This window comes from Empidonax traillii, unplaced genomic scaffold (genome assembly GCF_003031625.1).
Source record: "Empidonax traillii isolate 1590-97213 ecotype Southwest subspecies unplaced genomic scaffold, ASM303162v1 scaffold361:size2146424, whole genome shotgun sequence".
In the NCBI taxonomy this organism is placed as follows: domain Eukaryota; kingdom Metazoa; phylum Chordata; class Aves; order Passeriformes; family Tyrannidae; genus Empidonax; species Empidonax traillii.
Genome location: NW_020955554.1, coordinates 1,225,053 through 1,244,574, shown reverse-complemented (window position 1 = coordinate 1,244,574; position 19,522 = coordinate 1,225,053). Strand labels below are relative to the sequence as shown.

Here is a 19,522-nt window from a genome sequence, read left to right as displayed (position 1 = left end):
ATAAAAGCAGGCGTAATTTAAAAATCACTAAAGTGATGGCTTGAGTGCAGAAGCCTGTTATGAGGAATTAAAATTAGAAAATGCTTTTAGCTGAAACTGCTTTCAGGTTTTCAGGGCAGCTTGCAAAGGTTTAGAGCAATTTCGGTAATTGTTTATTATGTGTTGATACAGTACCGTGAGATTGCATCTAAATTATCACCCTCTCATTAGATGTGTTGGTCCAGTCAGACAAAAAGATGAAAGGCCTAGCAGGGGTCTTCAAATTTAACATTTTTATTAAAATATTACTGTTATCTTTCATAGCGGGATTTGGGGACCTCCAAGACATGAGATGAGTGAAATATTAGAAAAATATTCTCATGTCCTGAAATTACATATAGAAGCAAACAAAAGCACTTATCATAGTTAAGTGCTATTATACTGTTGGTGATGAAACCAGTCTGTGTTATGGCAATGTTTGCTATCTCATGTTGATTTCAAATCAGTATTGACAGTGAAGATAAAAAGAGGCAGCCCTATAATTAGAATAAAAGCTCTCTATAGCTCTTTTTCGGGGGAAGCAAATTATAAAGCAACAGAGCAAATTAGAACAGCAGCTGTTCATTAGCACTTTAGAAGTGATTTTACATAAATTCCGTAAGATTTTCTGTAATCATTTAGGAATTCTGTCTAAACACTGCAAACACATCGGGGGCTCGTTCTGAGAACTGCTTGGTGCCTATGGCAAGGAGAACGGCCCTGCTTTGATTTCCCCTCTCTAGGTAAGCTCTCCTTGCAGCAGCAGCGCTGCGGTTGTGCTGCTGACAGACACAAAGCGGTGTTTGTGGGGAAGGGAAGGGGTCTCCTCTCGTGAGGGGAACGAACGGCCCCGCGGGCCCCTCCGCGGCCCCGGCCCACACAAAGGGCCCGCCCGCCCCGCCATGGCCCGGCCTGGGGGCGGGCGCCTCCCGCGCCCCCATTGGCGGAGCGGTTTGATAGACAGGGGAGCGGACCAATGGCTGCCGATGGTTCGCAGCGGGGCTGGCGGAGGCGGCGGGCGCGATTGGCTGGGCGCGCGCGGGGCCCCGCCCGCCGGGAGCGCAGGGGCCCGGAGCAGGCGTTTAAAGATGGCGGCGGCGGCGCCGAGCGGGGCACGGCGGTCCTGAGGCGGCCGCGCTCGGCCTCGCTCGCGGCCCCGGCACAGGAGCGGCGGCACCGCCGGGGATGGCTCAGGTGGGTGCGGGCCCCGCGGGGCGACGGGCGGGACGGGCCCGCGCGGGCACCGGCCCCTCCGCTCCACAGGCCGCGGCGCCCGCGGGCCCGCCGCGCTCCCGCCGCCCGCCCCGCCCGGCCCGGTCCGGGCGTGGAGCCCACGGGAGCCTTTCCCGACCCATTCCCAGCGCTGCGGGAAGGCCCTGCCCGGCGGGTGTTGCTGTACCGCGCTTCCATCCCCCTCCCCCACCTCCGGCCAGGGCGTCCTGCCCTCAGGGTTTTCTTAGAGCGGGTTGGTTTGTTTGTGTGTCTGTGTGTTTGTTTCCCACTGCCCGGCCAGGGGGCTGCGCTGGGGATGGTGCAGAGGAGGGGAAGGAGGGGAATGCCTGGTCCATGCGGGCCTGCCCGGGGGACGGGGCTGAGCGGAGGGACGGGCGGTGTCCCCGGCCTGCCCGGGGGATGGGGCTGAGCTGTTGTGGTGCGCTGAAGATGAGCTGTATCTGTAGCTCTCAGGGTCCCTACTCGAGTGCTCCTTCTGTTAACAGTGAATTATCTCGTTCAGTCTCTGGAAGGTTAATTCTCCCTACTTTTTTTTTTTTTATTTTTTTTTTCTGGCTGGAAACTGTTCGTTCTTTTGTACTTTTTCTCCCTAGGCTTCGGGTTTCTCTGCCAAGTTTGTTTGCCCACCCAACATCCAGGCGTGAACCCATTCCATTTCTTGACTCCTTTAGGCTCTGAGTTACAGGTCTTGGAATTAGATCTTTCATTTTTCTTTTACGGGTTGAGAAGTTGTCTCTTCTATTTAGGTAATTAAACTTAAGGGTTCCTGTTTTTAATTCTGTTAGGTTGCTAGTTCTTTTGGTTATCAGGGTTATTTTTGCATTTTTAGAGAAAGAGAAAGGAATTTAGTTCCTTGTGTCTGTTGCTTTTCTTTACAAGTAAGAGACTTATGTGTGATGTGGAAGGAAGAATATTTTTCCTCCTTCCTAGACTCCGATTTTCACCTTTTTTTTTTTTAAATTAGTTTCCTATTTTTCACAATTAACAAAATATCTAAACCTTGCCAGAAAACCTGGTCAAGCTATAAAAGCAGCTGTTGTTTTCTCATTTCTGAGGGTGTCTTTCCCAAAATCGTGTGTTCTGTTCCTTCTGAAATGGGATGAAGTGTTAGGAACTAGAGAAGTTCTTGAGCCTTGTCCGTATTTGCCAGTTATAATGCTATTGTTGGGCCCTGGCTGCATTTTCTTAAACTTCCTCCATGACTGACTTACACAAAGTGGTTGTTTCCTTCAGAATCTCTTTACTCTAAAGCTGATAATGGAGAGAAACAAGAGAACAAGTATGTGGTAATTAACATACAGAGTATTTCTTCTTTTGGCATTTCCTGTTCTGCTTTAAAGAAGGTAAATTCGGTCTCTTTGGGGTTTGGTTTGGGTTTTTTAGAAGGGGTAATAAGTAGGATTAACTTACTTTTGGAACTGTATGTGTCAAGATACAAGAGGTATAATAAAAGGAAGGTGGGTGACTGAGAGCGAGAAATTACTTTGTCAGGGGTTAATCAGTGTGATCAGGGCCTTATAAATTCAGCTTCATTTGGGACCAGAGGATGGCTTTGTATGTGGTTAGCAAATGAGGAGTTTGCTCTGAGCCACTCTTCCTTTAGGGAAGGAGTGTGAAGGAAGCAGTTTCTGACACAGAATCCAGTTTCTTTTTAAAAAGTGGCTTTGAGGAGAGAATCTATGATATGCTGTTCCTTATTGTGGCTGCAGGTGTCTGTGACAAAAATGTTCTTCATGGAGCTCCCTTCTAGATGCTGAGCTGCTGTCCAGGGAAGGGGTTCTTGGAGTTTGGATGGTGCTGGTTACCAATTTTAAGATCCTGCTTTTTTCCTGCCTTGAAAAAAAATACCCTTTTCTCTGTGTACTTCTCTCCCAACCCTCTCCTGTCTGGTTGTGGGACCTATTAAACAAAGAAGTAGTTTGTTTTCTTTCTTTTCTGCCTTCAAAGGACATCTGTCAGACAAACCAGGCCAAGGCTTGCCTTTGCTGGGACCTGTGTGGTTCACTGTGTTACTTTTAGGAGTCCCCTTTATCTGTATTGCTGAATTAACTTTGTGCCATGAGATGTTTGAAAATGATCTGCCAATGTCAGTTAAAAGTGTGAGATTTGCACATGTTGGGGATCTGCAGACCATGAGCTGTGTGTTCATTTTCATCCAGAGTGCCTGCAGTGTTTTGGAGTGCCTGGTGCAGCTCTCAGGGGTGTTCCATATCTTTGGAAGGAGTCCTTATGGAAACTGGGGATGGAACTTGGTGGAGCCCTGGACAATAAAACGTCACTTGAGGACAAATAATGAAGGATGGCGATATGCAAACTGCCTTAGGTTACAACCTAATTCATTATACTGAGCCAGTTGTGTTCTTGTGATCTGAGGTCCGTTTGGCTGTTGGTAACCTACCAGCTTATCCCACTCATCCTTTTAGGTTCCATCCCTTCTGCCTGTCTTTGAAACACCTGATAGCTCAGGGAAAATCCTTACTGGTTTTGTTGTGGGTTTTTTTTCCCAGCCCCTGATATAAAGGGCATATTGTAGTGCCGGTTGGCAGGAAGGTCGGTGGGAATTGGACTTGTGTTACTCTGCTCCTCCCTGGCTTTTTGTAGCTTGTAGGAAGGTATTGTAGCCCACTGTAACTGTAGAGCTACCAGGCTGTTATCGTATCCTGGGGATGTGGCAGGTTTGTGGCTAGAAGTGGAAAAGCTCATTTAAACTCCCCTTGCTTTAGTGCTTTTCCTGGCCACAGTATCTGTACCACGTAGTTGACAATCCCTGGCAGTGATTTGGCATTCATCATTCAGCTGTTCATCATGTCCAGGCCAACAAGAAAGGGAAGAGAACAGCAATTTGATTGTTAACAGTGCTTGAAATAGAACAACAAGACATCTTTCCTGCAAAAAGCAGAGTTGTTGTATCAGTGAACTACCAAATCTGGGCAGGTGAAGATGAACGCCACCGAGATGGACATTGGTGGGGTTAAAACACCCTTTGGTGCAGGAGCAGGACGTGGATCAGGGTGTGGAAGGGGCATCCACCAGCAGGGCTGCTGCCTTGTCAACATTACTCTCTCTGGTTGGACCAGGAGCTGTTGAACACGGGGGAAGGGATTACTCTTTCAAATTCTAGAATGCTGATTTCAGTCTTGCATTTCTGTGGGAATTGTTTGTTCAGGAGTCTTTAGAAGACTCTTAGGGTAGAAAAATTAGATGACTTAGGCATTTAATTTCCAGGAGTTAGTGAATGCATGCTGTGACTCTCCTGATTCTTTTGTTCAGAATTAACAATTAAGACACTAATGATTTACTGTGAGGAACTTGAATCATTTGTCATTCACTTTTTTTTTCTTTTAGTCTGAAGATGAGGGAGGTTATTAGACAATTATATTTTTAGAGGTGTTCTGTAGAACTTGCTGAAATAAGAAGGGATTGTTTGCTGCTGGGGTCATTGTGTGTTCATCTTGTAGGATGAATGTATAGAACTGTCTGTCTTACTGGTGAATGAGCCATTTTCCAATCTGAAAAGCAGCACGTTTGTATCAGAGAAGATGGGATTGTTTAGAGCTCTTACCAAATTGGAGCCTTTTTCCTTGGTGACTCTACAATGCATGTCCAGCTCAGCATGTTGAATGTGTGATGATCTTGAGTGCGTTTAAAAAACGAGCACAAAACATGAACTGCTCTGCTGCCCCAGCAGAACTTGCTTTATTGCCAGATCACTAATGTAAGAGTTGGCTCTGTTGGATATTTTGCTTTCTTCCTCTTTCCAGGTAGGTGGCCTGTGTATGTTGTTGAGTTTTAATTGATCCCGTTATAACTTCTTATTCCCAGCTTCCTGCCTTGGTGTTTGGATATTGCTGTTGGTTTGTTCCTCCTGGGCTGGCCTAGAGATACCTGAGACAATGATATTTGGTTTCTGTGTCAGTCCCTCATGCCAGCCCAGACTCTGCCCTGTTGCCTGCAGTGTTCCACTCAACACCAAGCACCTGCAGCTTGTCCTGCCACAGTGCTTGGCTTGGCTGTCTCTGCTCCCTGGGGATGCTTTGGACTGGGCAGGCTGAGCCAGCTGCCCTGGGCAGTGACACTGCTTCGTTTCTGGCTGGTTGGAAGATTTAAGCCTAGTTTGGGCTGGCATGGAGGGACTGGGAGAAACCAAAATAAGCAGGTAAGAAATTGTGCTTCCTTTCCCCAGGTGCTTGTGGTGCTGCACAGGTGACAAAAGTATCGGTGAAGAAGGCATCACAGACATGGTAGAAAGAACCCACTTAATGTAAAAAATAAACAAGCCCTAAACACACACTCCCCATCCCCTGTAAAATTTTTCTAGAGCAGTTGAATATTTTTTCCAGTTTAAATTACCTAAAACACTGACTTCTAAATACCTTCCAAAATTATTTTGAGCTTCAGTGGTATGTTTCTGGACCTGAATTTTTTGGACATAACAAATAAGTAGGTCCCTAATAGTACAAAATACAAGATCAAGTGTGTAATATCCAACCATCCAGAGAGTGATTTTCTGTGAGGTTTTAGTAAAGCATGAGACTTCCTGTTAAAACTTCCGGTGAGGTTTCAAAAATACCTAATAACTTAAACTTTGAAAAGCCACGTCTTACAGACCAGAGTTGTTAAAATCCTCTTGGTTTTGCAGATTGTCTTAAACTGTAAGCTAATTATCCTTTCTGCTGCGTGGGTAAGTATGGCTTGAGTGCCAGGTTGTTTTAAATGATGGGAGAACCTCCCCAAAATGCACAGGTTTTAGTCTGTCATGCTTAATGCCCTGCCTGCTAATCAAGCAGAGATAGTCAACTAATCGTAGTACAGGGCAGCTGTGTTAGCAAATTCCTGTGCTGGTGAACAGCTCAAGCAGCAAACCCAGTGGAATTCCAGCCTCTTTCAGAGTGAGCTCTGGGTACCCTGCGTTTTTCACTGGAAAAATGTCGCTCTTCTGCTTGAAATTAGAGCAGGAGTGGGGTGTTTTCTTTCTGCCTGGGATGCTCTTGCCATTTTTCCCTGTGACAAATTTTTTTTTCTTCTTCTTCTTCTTGTAGGTTGAAAGAAGAAAAGGAGACGTGCTTGTCCAATGAAGATGCAGTCTTAGTCTTCAGCTATTTAAGCTGAATGCATTGTGATTTCCAATAATTGAGACAGTGATTCTGAAAGCTGTCTACATTAATGAAAAGAACAATGTAGTCAGCTTAACTGAATCATCAGTGTTGCATATTGACTAGAACACGATAACCCCACCCTGATGGACTTGTGCATGTTAGGAGGATAGGCATAAACATTTACTAAAGCCTTGGTTTGTTCTTTTTAAAAGCCAGTAGTTTTAAAAACATGGAGACCTATGAAAGTGTGCCACCCCTCCCCAAAGAACCTGCGAGGGAGACGAATGTGGAGAGTCCCAGTTGTCCCCCACCTCTGCCGCCCAGCGAACAGCCTCCACCACCTCCCCTGCAAACGTCCAGTGACGCAGAGGTAATGGACGTTGGCTCTGGTGGTGATGGACAGTCAGATAGCCCCGCTGGGGACACGCACAGTCTCTGCAGAACTCAGCTGCTCACTAAGGGATCTGCCTGCTACAAAAGCCGTCTCATCATAGACCCTGCCAGCGGCGAGCAGAGCCCGAGGACGGCCCGCCACGCACCCGCCGGCCGCAAGTTCAGCCCGGACCTCAAGCTGCTGAAGGATGTGAAGATTAGTGTTAGCTTTACTGAGAGCTGCAAGAGCAAGGACAGGAAAGTTCTGTACACTGGAGTTGAGCAGGATTATAAGGCAGATGCGGAGTTTGGTGTTAATAATGTCAATGGGGATTTGCATGTTTGTCCTTTCGGTGGTAGCAATGGTAAAGCTGTAGGAATAGGGGGTGACGGTGAGGACAAGAAGGATGATGAAAATGATATTGATCAGGAAAAGAGAGTGGAATATGCAGTTCTGGATGAGCTAGAAGACTTTACCGACAATTTGATGGAAATAGATGAAGAAGGAGGAGGGTTCACATCTAAAGCAATCGTTCAAAGAGATAAAGTGGATGAAGAAACCTTGAATTTCTCATATGAGGTAAGCAAATCCACAGGTTTTTGGTGGGTAAGAGATTTCCAAGTGGCTAGAGAAAAATACACAAAGAAACAGTCTCTTCTAGAAGTGTGCAGTATGTGAGTCAAAAAGGCACAATTTTCAGAGTCAGGGCTTCGGCTGAAAACTTCTTTAAAGTACTTTGGTTCAACTCCTGAGTTGTGTGGCAGCTTCTGTACTGTGTTTAAAAATAGCATTTAAAAGTCTTTTCACACAATTGCAGCTCATTTTATCATGAAAAATACAGTTCTCACAAAACTTATTTTCTTATTTTTCAGTCTTTTTACTGGAATCACTGGAAGTGTCTAGTTTCTCTGTGGAAGTGTATATCACAAATGTGTGCTTTCTCTTTGCAAGGGAAAAGGGAGGTTGGTAGACCCAGAGGGATAGTGTCTGATGAAGTCTCTTTCAGGATGACTTTGATAATGATGTGGATGCTCTGCTGGAGGAGGGTCTTCGAGCACCCAAGACAAGGAGACTAGATAATGAGAAATACGGTGGGGAAAGTGATCACCAGTCTGATGGAGAAACAAGTGTGCAGCCAATGATGACCAAAATTAAAACTGTCCTGAAGAGTAAGTTCATGTTCATTAAATAACTCCAGTTCTTGTACTGGCTTGTGTCTGTGGAACAGAAGTGTATCAGCATGTGGGGTAGCAGTTCTTATGGAATTGTTCATGTGTTGGAGAATTTTACTGTTTGGAGGCGTCTTACTGTGGGATTTCTCGTGTCCCTAAACAGTGAAGTTGCTTTTTGCTCTTGATCTGTTTTATTTAGTAAGAATCCATTTTAGTGTGTGGATTTGTGAAAAATAATGACGGATGTTACCTCAGTGGCAGGGAGGTGAACGAGGATGATCTGGAGCTCTTGTCTCCAATACCATGAATCAGCTGAAGACTCTGTGGTCATTGTGGACCTTTTCCTGCTTTAGTTACACAACTCCTGCTGTTGAAATTGCTCCATGTGAAGTCTCCATGCAATACTGGGTTATGAGGAATGACTGGAAAAGGCAGTGGACATTTATCTGATTTTGTTGTGTAAATGTTAGAAACTGCTGATAAAGAAGAGCTGAGAATGTGAACCAATCCAGGAGAATTTACCTCAAAATATTCTGAATTAGCATTAGAATTTGAACACACTCTAGAGGAATACTTTACAGCTTCAGTATGTTTTGAAGTAGGAAACCAAACAGGTTTTCCCTCCAAAACTCTGTACTAACCTAGGATTGCCAGGAGGCTTCCAGCAAAGGTGAATGGTCTCTGATTTCTGGTGTACAGAGGAGCGAGACCTCGGCTTGTAAAGGAACTCTTTGCTGGCTGTTTGGATCTGTAGCTCTGGTGGTGTCTCAATGCAAATTTATTCCCAAATGTCAAGTGAAAAAAATTTTAATGGAAAATTCAGTTGTTTCTAAAGCAAGTGTGACTTTTTTCCAGTAAATATAGTGGTGCTTAAATACATAAAAAAGACTAATGGAAAGTCCACTGAAGAAACAAACAAAGCAGTCTGTATAAAAATTAGTGCTTCTGTTGTCTTTCAGCTGAGAACATAATGGAATCTGTAATTTTTCAGGATTTAGAGTGGGTTAGAAGCATATACCTTGTTATTAAAACAACTTCTCTCTACAAAACATCTTTCATCTTGTTGCAGTGCAGTTTTATTCTTTGAGACAGGAAAGGCAGTAAATAAAAGCCTGGATTCTTCTTTTAAGCAGTCTGTGCAAGTTTAAAGCCATTCTTTGCTTTCAAGGTCGTGGCCGCCCTCCCACAGAGCCTTTGCCGGATGGATGGATCATGACATTCCATAACTCGGGCATTCCTGTATATCTGCACAGAGAATCCAGAGTTGTTACCTGGTCTAGACCTTATTTCTTGGGAACAGGAAGCATAAGGGTGAGAGCTGTCAATTCCTTACGTGCTTACTAAGAGTGAAAAATGAGATGTGTTCCTGCAAGCGCTTCAGTATTTTTCTCCTTCAGTGGGCTTTTTTTGCAGTGTTAAAACAAGGTCCCTGAAAAGTAAACGCTTCTATTTCTGAAAATTTGATAGGATTTTTCTTAGGTGCTTAGTTTTTCTGTTTGGGCAGTTGAAGAGAATGACATGATCTTGTTCGGTGCCTTTGTTTTTCCAGCATATGGCTGAAAAATCGTGGGTTTGTTCCACCGTGCAATATATATGGATCATTTATTTGTAGCTATAAACTAGTCTGAGCTGTGGCTCATGGTCCACACTTACAGAAGTAAGGATGTGACAGTCCTGAACCCAAGGAATTACAGAAGCTGGATTTAATGCCCTGGGCTTCTGCCCCGGGAAAGCTGAGTGGTTTTTATGACAGCAGGTAGTGTTTGCACATAAGTGAGCAGGAAGTCTGGCCCTGAACCAGCAACACTCTGGGAAGGTTTGGATCGGGGTTGCACTGTCAGGATCCCACAGGAGTGGCCCTGTTCAGCTCTTGAGCACAATGAGATGGCTGACCAAAGAGAGCCTGGACTGAGCAAAAGTAACTTCTGTCTTGGTTGCATCTCTTGGGTGTGAGTTTTGCTTTTGGCGACCTTGAGATACTGATACCTTCTGTGTTGTTTTATATTTGCAGAAACATGATCCTCCCCTTAGTAGCATTCCTTGCTTTCATTACAAAAAAATGAAGGAAAACGAGGAGAGGGAACAAAACAATGACATAACCCCAAATGGGGAGGTATCACCCGTAAAGCACCTCGATAAATCCTCCGAACTGGACTGCCAGACAGAAGAGCCAGATTCCACTGCTGCTGACTCTGGGCCTTTGGATGACAAAGACCCCTCAGGGGCAGATGCAGCACAAGGAGCCTTGGGACAAGTTAAGGCCAAAGTTGAAGTATGTAAAGATGAATCTGTAGGTATGTATGGCACGTGGGGTCTTTCCTTGCCTGGAGTTGGGGTAATGACATTTGGGAGTCTTTATGCCAGACCTGGCAGCTGAGGGGTGTCTTGCCTGAGATCAGGTGGTCAGTTATCTGCCTGCGTGGTCTGAGATCCGGAGAAACAGATCCAGAACCAGAAATCAATGTTGATTTTAACGGAAGAGAAATACAGGGAAGAATTTGGCTGAAGCCTTGAGAGTCCATTTGGAAAGGTTTTACCCCAAAAATGTGAAGGTTTGAGAAGTTTAGTCCTGTAGACTTTATCTCAGTTTAACCCTCAGTTAAGTCAATGTATACATTTGAATGGCTGTTGTCAAGTGTGTTTCTGTGACTTGTTTAAGTGGGCTTTTCTCTGCAGCCTCTATGTTGGCTGAATTGTACCTGTTTTCAGCTCTTAAAGATGTATTTCCTTATTTTTACAACTCTAGCAGAATAAGTCATGCAAATATAATTGGACTCGTGAAGGGAGGTGATGCTTCACTATTTTATTAATACAATCCTAGTAGCCTTTTCACAAAAAGTTGTCTGAAGAAGTCATGCCAAAGTCACTGCCTAACTTAGAGGAACTTGGAGAGGAAGCTCTTGTGCCACTTGCCACATCTGCATACCTGAGAGTCCCATCCATGTAAATTAATGTTCCTCAGAGTATTGATATGGATCATAGGCTGCTGTGTGCCTTTGGTGTTCAAACATAAAACCTGTCCTTGATGCTACATGTCTCCTGTTAGCTCAGAAAAACATACCAGAAGGTTTAAAAAAAAAAAATCACTAGTATTTAGCAACAAAACTAAAACTAGTGAGCACTTTTCTATGTGAAGTTCATCTCTCTTTCTTCAAATAGGATCTGTTCTGTATTACTGAAAAAATACTGACTGATCAAGTACAAGCATGACTTGCATATGGAGTTCCTTGTGGAAGGAAACAATGCCAGCAGCTTGCTTTTGTTTGTTTACAGCTGTGGATGCTTTTGCTGACTGTATCTGCAGAAGTATCCTATAAAGGAGAAGCAGGGGGCAGTCCCTAGTGCTCTGTGTGTGAAATTCGTGTGTCAGGTTCTGCTCAGAGGCTGCAGGCACTGCTGGAGTTCAGGCAGCATCATTACACAGTTTGATGAACAGGCAGTACTAGGAGGGCTCAGGCAGCTGAGGTAAAAGCAGAACTGCTGTACTCACCGTGTGCCTTGCTTCAGGTACAGGGAAGTGTTGGAGTAGAACAATTACCAGTGTTTGTTACAAACTGTGGTGGGTACTGTGCTAGTTAGGGCTCAGTAGAATCCTCAGGTGACAGAACACAGTCCTTTCTGTTGTTTTCCAGTTTGCACAAACGTTTTGCATTTGACCCAGTAAGAGGAAAACGTGTAATTTGTTCTGTTACCGTAAAATAGCATCATAACCTTTGGCTCCTGCTGGAGGAGTGTAATTATGGCGTGTTCAGACTGTGGAAACAGAGAGCTGACTGCTTGCCCCGTGGTGAAGCAGAGACAGTAACCTGTGTGTGTCCCTCAGACCTGGAGGATTTCCGGCGTTACCTGGAGAAGCGCTTTGACTTCGAGCAGGTGACGGTGAAGAAGTTCCGCACGTGGGCCGAGCGGCGCCAGTTCAACCGCGAGATGAAGCGCAAGCAGGCCGAGTCCGAGCGGCCCATCCTGCCTGCCAACCAGAAACTCATCACCCTGTCCGTGCAGGATGCACCCATCAAGAAAGGTTGGCTTCCCTGCCTGCGCTTCAGGACTAACAGCAGTTCTGAGCTTGGCTGAAAATTAAAAAAACCTCTAAGAAGTCCCTTTTTCCTTGATCTGGAATTCTGTGTTCTTTGATCCATCCTATTACATAGTAAAGGGAAAATATTGTCAAAATAGGCTTCCTATTTAAAAGAATAATTTCTAAACAAACAGATTTTTATTGAAGGTCACAGTCCTGGTAAGGAGTGACTGCCTTCAGCTCTAGTTACCGTTGGCTGTGGCTGAAAACCCTCCTGCCTTGTCACACAGTGCTGCTGCCTTCTCAGTTCTGTACCAGTTCTAGTTGGTCCCAAATTAGGGACTGGTTACAAATGCCATATTGATCCAGATTAAAACCTCCTGTTAAAAATACAGATGTGTGTGCAGTTGTCCTGGGTGTGAGGAGTGGGTATCGTGTCTGAGAACAAGCTGGAGTGTTCCCTTGTGTATCCGTAATAGCACATCTGGCTGCAGTCTGATGTTTAAAATGGCCATTAGACCTGTGACTTGGATTCTGGTTTTATTTTGTGCCTTGTCATGTTTCTGAGTTTCTTCTCCTTAGCAGAACTAAAGCTCATGAGTTCATACTGACCATTCCCTGTTACAGGGAGGTGCAGCTGAATTTTCATTTAATATTTTTATCTTCAAGTGCAGGTTTAGAGCCACATTGAAACTCTAAATTAAAGACTTACTTGCACTTTATCTATGTAATCTTAACTTTCTCCCCCCTGTTGCCTGCTGAGCCAGGGTTTGTGCTCTGGACTGATGATACTGTTACAGGGAAAAAAATCCCATCCAGCCAAAAAGTAATCTTTGAAATAAAAAGAGCAGAGTCATGGCAAGGAAGCAGTGCCCTGATCTGTGGCTGCTAAACAGGATTTTTGTGGGGGAGGGCTGGGAGTGGGGGAATGATTCTGGTTTGGGGATTTGAAGTCTATGTGCCTGTTGTTGTACCTCCCTTCTGATGTGTTTAGGAGCAAATTAGAGGATCTGTAATTGATGTTTGCTGCCAAAAATGCCATGGGGCTGCAAACACTGAGCACAGAATGTTTGACTTAGCTCATAATTAGTGCACTTCTAGTTGTTGGTAGAAACTTCTCACTTGCACCTCAACACTTCTTCAGTGAAGATGATCTGGGAGGTCTCAATTACCTGTGCCAGATTCAACAACAGTGCACTTCATCTGAGCAAGCACTTACCCCTTGGAGTTTGTGATTGATTTCCTGATTTATTTGGAGTAGAAATTATCCTTTATAGACTGGAAGTACTTAGCTTCTCCCCTGTCCTTGTCTCTTGTGCAGAGTTTGTCATCAATCCCAACGGGAAGTCTGAAGTTTGCATCCTGCACGAGTATATGCAACGAGTCCTGAAGGTTCGCCCTGTTTACAATTTCTTTGAATGTGGTAAGTCTGTTTTCTTAAAATAGAACCGGAATCAAATTAATGTTGGGGTTTGCTTCCTGAAGTGGTACAATGAATGTTCCCTTAATTCTTTTGCTGTTTTGTTTTGGTGGGTTTTTTTGTTTTTTTGTTTTTTTTTTTTGAGGACTTGTTATAATTCTTCAGAACTATGTTATTCCTCTGTATGTATTACATAATTTACCTGAATTTTCAATATCAGAATGTGTAGCTCTGGTATTCACACTGGGATACAAAACTTGGGTGTTAATACTTGAATTCTGGCAGATTACCAGTGGTCTCTTAAAATGTTCTTTATTTGGGAGAATTTGAGTGTATGGTGGTAAGTCTCTGTCAATGGAAAACTCTTGGTAGTCTTTCTTATACTCAAGTACGGAATTTTTCAGTCTTCATGAAGAATAAACAATTTCCATCCCTCTTGAAGCTGAAATGAAGAAAAGAAAGCCTTGGTATGGTGGTATTTCATGTTCATGGTGAGTGTATTTTACACTGAGAGTTCTGAAAAGCTTTCTTTTACTTTCCTCCTCCATTTCCAGAGAACCCAAGTGAACCTTTTGGAGCCTCAGTTATTATTGATGGAGTCACTTACGGGGCAGGAACTGCCAGCAGCAAAAAACTTGCCAAGAATAAAGCTGGTAACGGTTTTTTCTTTCCTAATACCAACTCCTGCTTTGTTTATCTGTTTTCATTTCTGCTTTGGAAATGACACATTTGCTGTAGTAGGTAGGAATAATTTTGTTAACAGTCATTAAGATGTGTACCTTTAAGATGTGGCCTTTTGGCAAAATTGATAAATACTGAGAGAGCCTTTGCCTGGCCACGGGTCAGCAATGGGCTGGGGCAGAAAGCCAGGAAGGGACTGGCTCTGTTCCCCTGCCTGCACATTCCTGGGGACACTGGGGAGCAGTGTGAGAGCCTGTCTCTAGTGATCCATCTAGGAAGAACTTGTTGGAGCTTTGATGTCTCTGCTCATCTTAATCAAGGTGTTTAATCACTTCCTGCAGCTCGAGCTACACTGGAAATCCTAATTCCTGACTTTGTTAAACAGACCTCTGAGGAGAAGCCCAAAGACAGTCAAGAACTTGAGGTACTGAGCTGTTGCTTCCTGGCTGTCACTGTTGCAGGCTGTTTTTAGAAACATTGCACCTTCAGTGTCAAATACAGTGGGAAATTCATAAGGTTGTTCTCTCAGTCAAAGGGAAACGTGAAATTCTTGTTTTAGAGCAAGACCTGTGGCAATGAAAATACCACTTTTAGTTGGAATTGATCAGAAAATTTATTGTGATGCAGAGAACTAATTCCTTATTGGTTATATCAGGTCACTTACTGAAGACCTGAAAGGTTCCCAGATACCAGATTGCCTGTACTATCCTTGTTTCCAGAATCCTCTGGCTGATGCTCTGAAAGGTTCAGAGCTAAGTGCTGTCTGGGTTTGTGGGATCATCTTAGGACACCAACGAAGAACTGGAAGTGCTCAGGCTTCTGAGACATCTTTACTTACCTGTCGATCTCAGACTTCAGGCAGTGACACTTGAGAAAATCAAAGGGAAAGTTTCTTTAAGAGGAGAATATGTGCTATATTTTCAGGTGCTGGAAGGATGAAATAGTTCATTGATCAGTGGTACTTCTCACAGAGCACCAGTCAGGAGTAAAGGACAAATCAGTGATCAGCCTGAAAGCAGTGTTTTAATTTAAAAAAGTGCAGTATCCAAAATGAGCTGTTTGTACCCTTGCTTTGACTTCAAACTGTGGTGTATCCCCTACACTACTGAAATGGTCATGAGGAAAACATAAACTATTTTTTCCACTGTTTTAAGATACAAGATGTGCCAGTAGCTGTGTGATCAGGTGTGGCAGTTTTAATCATGTTGATAAATACCTCCCATTACGGATTTAAAAGCTCTTTTTAAGTATTAAGCAGAGAGCAACAGATCTTGTTGAGTGTAGCAAAAGAGAACTGAGGGTTAGGGACAGTTTTGGGGTGGTGTTTGCACGAAGCACAATGACCCTTCTCACTTCCTTTGCAGTATTTTAACCATATCAGTATTGAGGACTCACGGGTATATGAACTCACCAGTAAAGCTGGACTCTTGTCTCCATATCAGATTCTCCATGAGTGCCTTAAAAGGTAAGGCTGCAGCCTGGGGTGGTTTGTGGGGCACAGCTGCTGTTCCTGCAGTGTTTGTTGGTCAGTACCTGGCATTGCTGGGCTGGCTGAGCTCGCTCTGCTCCCCCGGCTCTGCAGGCTTGGTGGGGACTGAGCTGGGCAGTGCTGAGTCATTTTTAATTCAGGTTTGCTGGTAATGCCTCTTCTGAGATCAGAATTTAGTTGTGGGACGTATATTTGGTTTTTCTTTATCCAGGCTTGCCTTTTCGAGTTACTGACCTAAAAAAAACCCTTTTCATTAATGAACGTTCTGGAATTTATTACTGACTAATTTCATTGCAATGACTCCAGAAGATAACTGCAACCACTGGAGTTGTTTGTAGTTTTACTTAGTGTGTGATCCTGACTTTGTGCTTAAAGAAACCACGGAATGGGTGACACATCCATCAAGTTTGAAGTGATTCCTGGGAAAAATCAGAAGAGTGAATACGTGATGACGTGCGGGAAGCACACGGTGCGAGGCTGGTGTAAGTAGAGCGGGGAGGGACCCCTGGGGGCTGCTCCTCTGCCCTGCTCCTCCTGCTGACTGACACAGGGCAAGGTTTGTGTTCGTGGCACAGGGCTGACACTCTGCTGTGACTGCTTTTACAGGCAAAAATAAGAGAGTGGGGAAGCAATTGGCTTCCCAGAAAATCCTGCAGCTCCTGCACCCACATGTGAAGAACTGGGGCTCTCTCTTGCGGATGTACGGGAGGGAGAACAGCAAGCTGGTTAAACAGGTGACTGCTCTTGTGGCACTGGAGTTTTGGATCTTCCTGGGGGGTTAATTTAGCCCCAGCAGAGCTTTAGGGGGTGTGTTGGGGCGTGCTGGTCCCTCCTGCTGAGGGCAGTTCTCAGTTCTGAAGGGAACCTGTACCTTGTTATTGCCAGAGCACAAGAGCAGTGATTTCACTGACAGGAATCACTGTGCTAACCTGGCATCTTCCAGGTCAAAATTATATCACCTATTAAATATTTTAACATTGAACCAACTTGTGGAAATACATGTTATTACTTGAGGAAGTGCAGCTGTTGCTTCATGTTCATGATTTTGATCGGTTGTTGCTTATGGTTGTGTTGAATAGGAAACCTCTGATAGAAGTGTGATAGAACTTCAGCAGTATGCCAAAAAGAACAAGCCAAATCTGCACATCCTGAACAAGTTACAGGAGGAAATGAAAAAACTGGCACAGGAAAGAGTGAGTAAATGTTCTTGTGGATTCACAAACAGCACAAGTGCCACAGTTCACCTGGACCAGTGGTCAGGTGGCTTTGCTGGTTTTACCCAGTAGCTCAGGTGGAGAGAGCTCCTCAAAACCCGACTGGGGTGCTACTTCTAGAGAGATGTTCCTCTTCTTTAAACTGTCTTATAACCTAATTGTACCTACTTCAGTAAATTTATTCTTAACATCAGCCCAAGTTAGCCTTGCACAACAATTGGCAGGAGTTTGGCTAAAACTGTTCCAAATTTGCTGGTGTTTTGTGATCCTCTTCTCTTTATGACTCTGGGGGGGGGCTGTTTAATGTCTCTGCAGGAGGAAACACGGAAGAAACCCAAGATGACAATAGTGGAATCTGCTCAGCCTGGGAGTGAACCTCTCTGCACTGTTGATGTGTGAGGAGAAAATGCAAGTGGGGAGCAATAACACAAATGGAGGAACTAGATTTTCAACAATTATTTCAAAATTGTTTGCTGCAGAATGCAAGATAACTTTTGAAATCCAAGCTGCTTCAGTTATGCATTGTTCTTTTTGCATCATCAGGGCAATATTACTTTTTCCTAGTTTTCTTTTTCTTTGGTTAGTTTTTTTTTTTCCTTTTTTAATACCTCTGAGATGTGTACCTTTAAAGGATTGATCATAAAGGTCTCTTACTTGGCAGATGCACAGAGGACAGGCATGTTCACACAGGAGAAAATCAATCAAGCACTTTTTCCTGGGAAGCCATCCATGTTGTTGGAATGGATGTATTTTAAGTGTGAAATTCAGAATATCTATGTACAGGTTGAAGCTGATATTATATATATACACATTCATATATATGTATATATAAAAGAAATATATGTACATCTTCTTGTATGAACATGCCTAAAACTATTTTTGTGAAAAGTTTTGTTGCATTTCAGCACATAATAATATGCACTGATAAGACACTTTGGTGACAAATACAGGAAAGTGATGAGCAATGTTCCTAATGCCATAGGATTAGGCCAGTAATGCTGTTTTTGTTTTGCTTCTTGTCTCCTGCCAGGCTTAGTTATTTGAGATCACAGGGCGTAGACTTTTTTACTACTTGAACAAGTACACCTGGTAGTGTTTAGAGTAACAGGTTGGATATTCAGAATTACTGGGGCTTATTTTAAATGAGAAGAGCCTGTGATAGTTTACAGATCACTTGAACAGGGAAAACATGGCCCTGGTTACACGATTAAAACAAAAACTGTAGTTTGGAAGGCTGTTTTCAAAGCTTGGAGCCAAAACGCAGCTGATGATGGTTGATAGTCCGAATATACTTTGCCAATGATGTGTTTAAAGACTTTCCACTCCCTTCTCCCAGCAATAAAACAGTTTCTCATTTGTTTGGTGTCAGATTACATCTGACTCGATCAATTAAGTCTTAATTGATTTGCACCATAAAAGCAATGAATTTCAAAAAGAATCAACACAACCCTAAAATCTGAAATAACTGCAGCAATTTAGGTTTTTTTTAAGAAGCTTTCGTTTTTACTTTTTTTTTTTTAAATTGCGTTTTTAGTTTTTAAAGAAAATGTGTAACTTCTGCGCATTAGAATGTAGAGTTGGGTTATGCCATAGAGTAATGAGTAGAGTGAGCCCACGAGGGGCTGGCTGTGCTCACAGTGAGGAGGTCACAGACGTGCAGGGGTTGCTGTCAGCTCTGGCAGTGCTGGCAGAGGGGCAGCCCAGGAGGAGCTGTGGCTGCAGTGACTGATGGCACCGCTGGCAGGGGTTGTTCTGCAGGGGGGGGTCTGTTCTGCTCGGGATCTGTTGTGTGTTGGCTCTTCTCAGTGACTGCAGGAGCTGCTCTGCTCTGTCCTCACCCCCTGCTCCTGGCAGTGAACGACCTTCTCTGCACCTGCTGCAGCTCCTGCTGCTTCCCCGACAGGGCCCCGGGGCTCGAGGGCTTCTTTGGGTTGGATTTTCCTTTGGGTTTTGGGGTGGGGTTTTTGATTTCCCGTGTTCCACAGGGAGCGCTGCAGTTTATTGAATTTAGTGCCTACTGGATTTGAGCAATGTTGGCATCAGTATTGTAAGACCTCCTTTTACATCCTGCATTACTTTGGATTTTAATTTATATTTCGAGCTGATGTTCTCTAACGCGTTGCTTATGATGTTTGAGGTTAAACGGGAGGACTCTTGGAGTCCCACCTGTCTCTGTGTTTGAGTGATACCCTCGGAGGTCTCTGCAAATACAAATCCACCCAGTTTTTATTATTGTATTTAGCTTTTTAGTTCCACGAGTTGTAATCCTGGTACAGCAGGATACGGGTAGTTGAAGACTATACATAAACTTATTATTTAAAGAAGTGGCCTGTCTTAAAAAAAAAGAAACAAAAAAACACTGCCTCTGCTTTTTTTTGTATAGCTTTAATAAATCTCCATCTTTTGAAGGGTATATAATATTGGTGCAGTAGTGACAAGCAGTGATTGCTGTTTGTCTCTTTGTTTTTATTGGATTTTTTTTTTGTTTATTTTCCTAAAGACAGGGCTTATATCTTCTATGCCTAAATGTATTACTCTTCTAGATAGGTTTTATTTCAGCTTCTGTTTTCAGCAGAAAAATCTGTACTTGGATGGCACTGTAAAAGACAAATCACCCGTGTAGATCTTTTTATTTTTCTGAAACCAGAATGTCAATGCATTTGCAGGTCACCTGCAGAATATCCATGGATGCCTCGCTTACCAATTTGTTTTCATTAATTTTGAGAGGATTGCTGTATTACCTCACTCTGCCACTATCAGATTCACAAGGTGACCGTTGCCCTTAATAAACACCCAGAGATTTCATTG

General features: G+C 43.8%; 1 protein-coding gene across 1 annotated transcript; it reads left to right on the top strand.

Moving 5' to 3' along the window:
- The first annotated feature begins 1,101 nt into the window (after window positions 1-1,101).
- Window positions 1,102-17,943, top strand: DGCR8 (DGCR8, microprocessor complex subunit). Its single transcript, XM_027892677.1, has 14 exons — window positions 1,102-1,212; window positions 6,291-7,299; window positions 7,727-7,889; window positions 9,061-9,203; window positions 9,904-10,186; window positions 11,716-11,913; window positions 13,232-13,333; window positions 13,885-13,983; window positions 14,353-14,435; window positions 15,376-15,476; window positions 15,876-15,982; window positions 16,107-16,234; window positions 16,580-16,693; window positions 17,030-17,943. Exons 2-14 carry the CDS (start codon window positions 6,577-6,579, stop codon window positions 17,111-17,113), a joined length of 2,328 nt encoding a protein of 775 aa, XP_027748478.1. The 5' UTR covers window positions 1,102-1,212; window positions 6,291-6,576; the 3' UTR covers window positions 17,114-17,943.
- The last annotated feature ends 1,579 nt before the right edge of the window (window positions 17,944-19,522 follow it).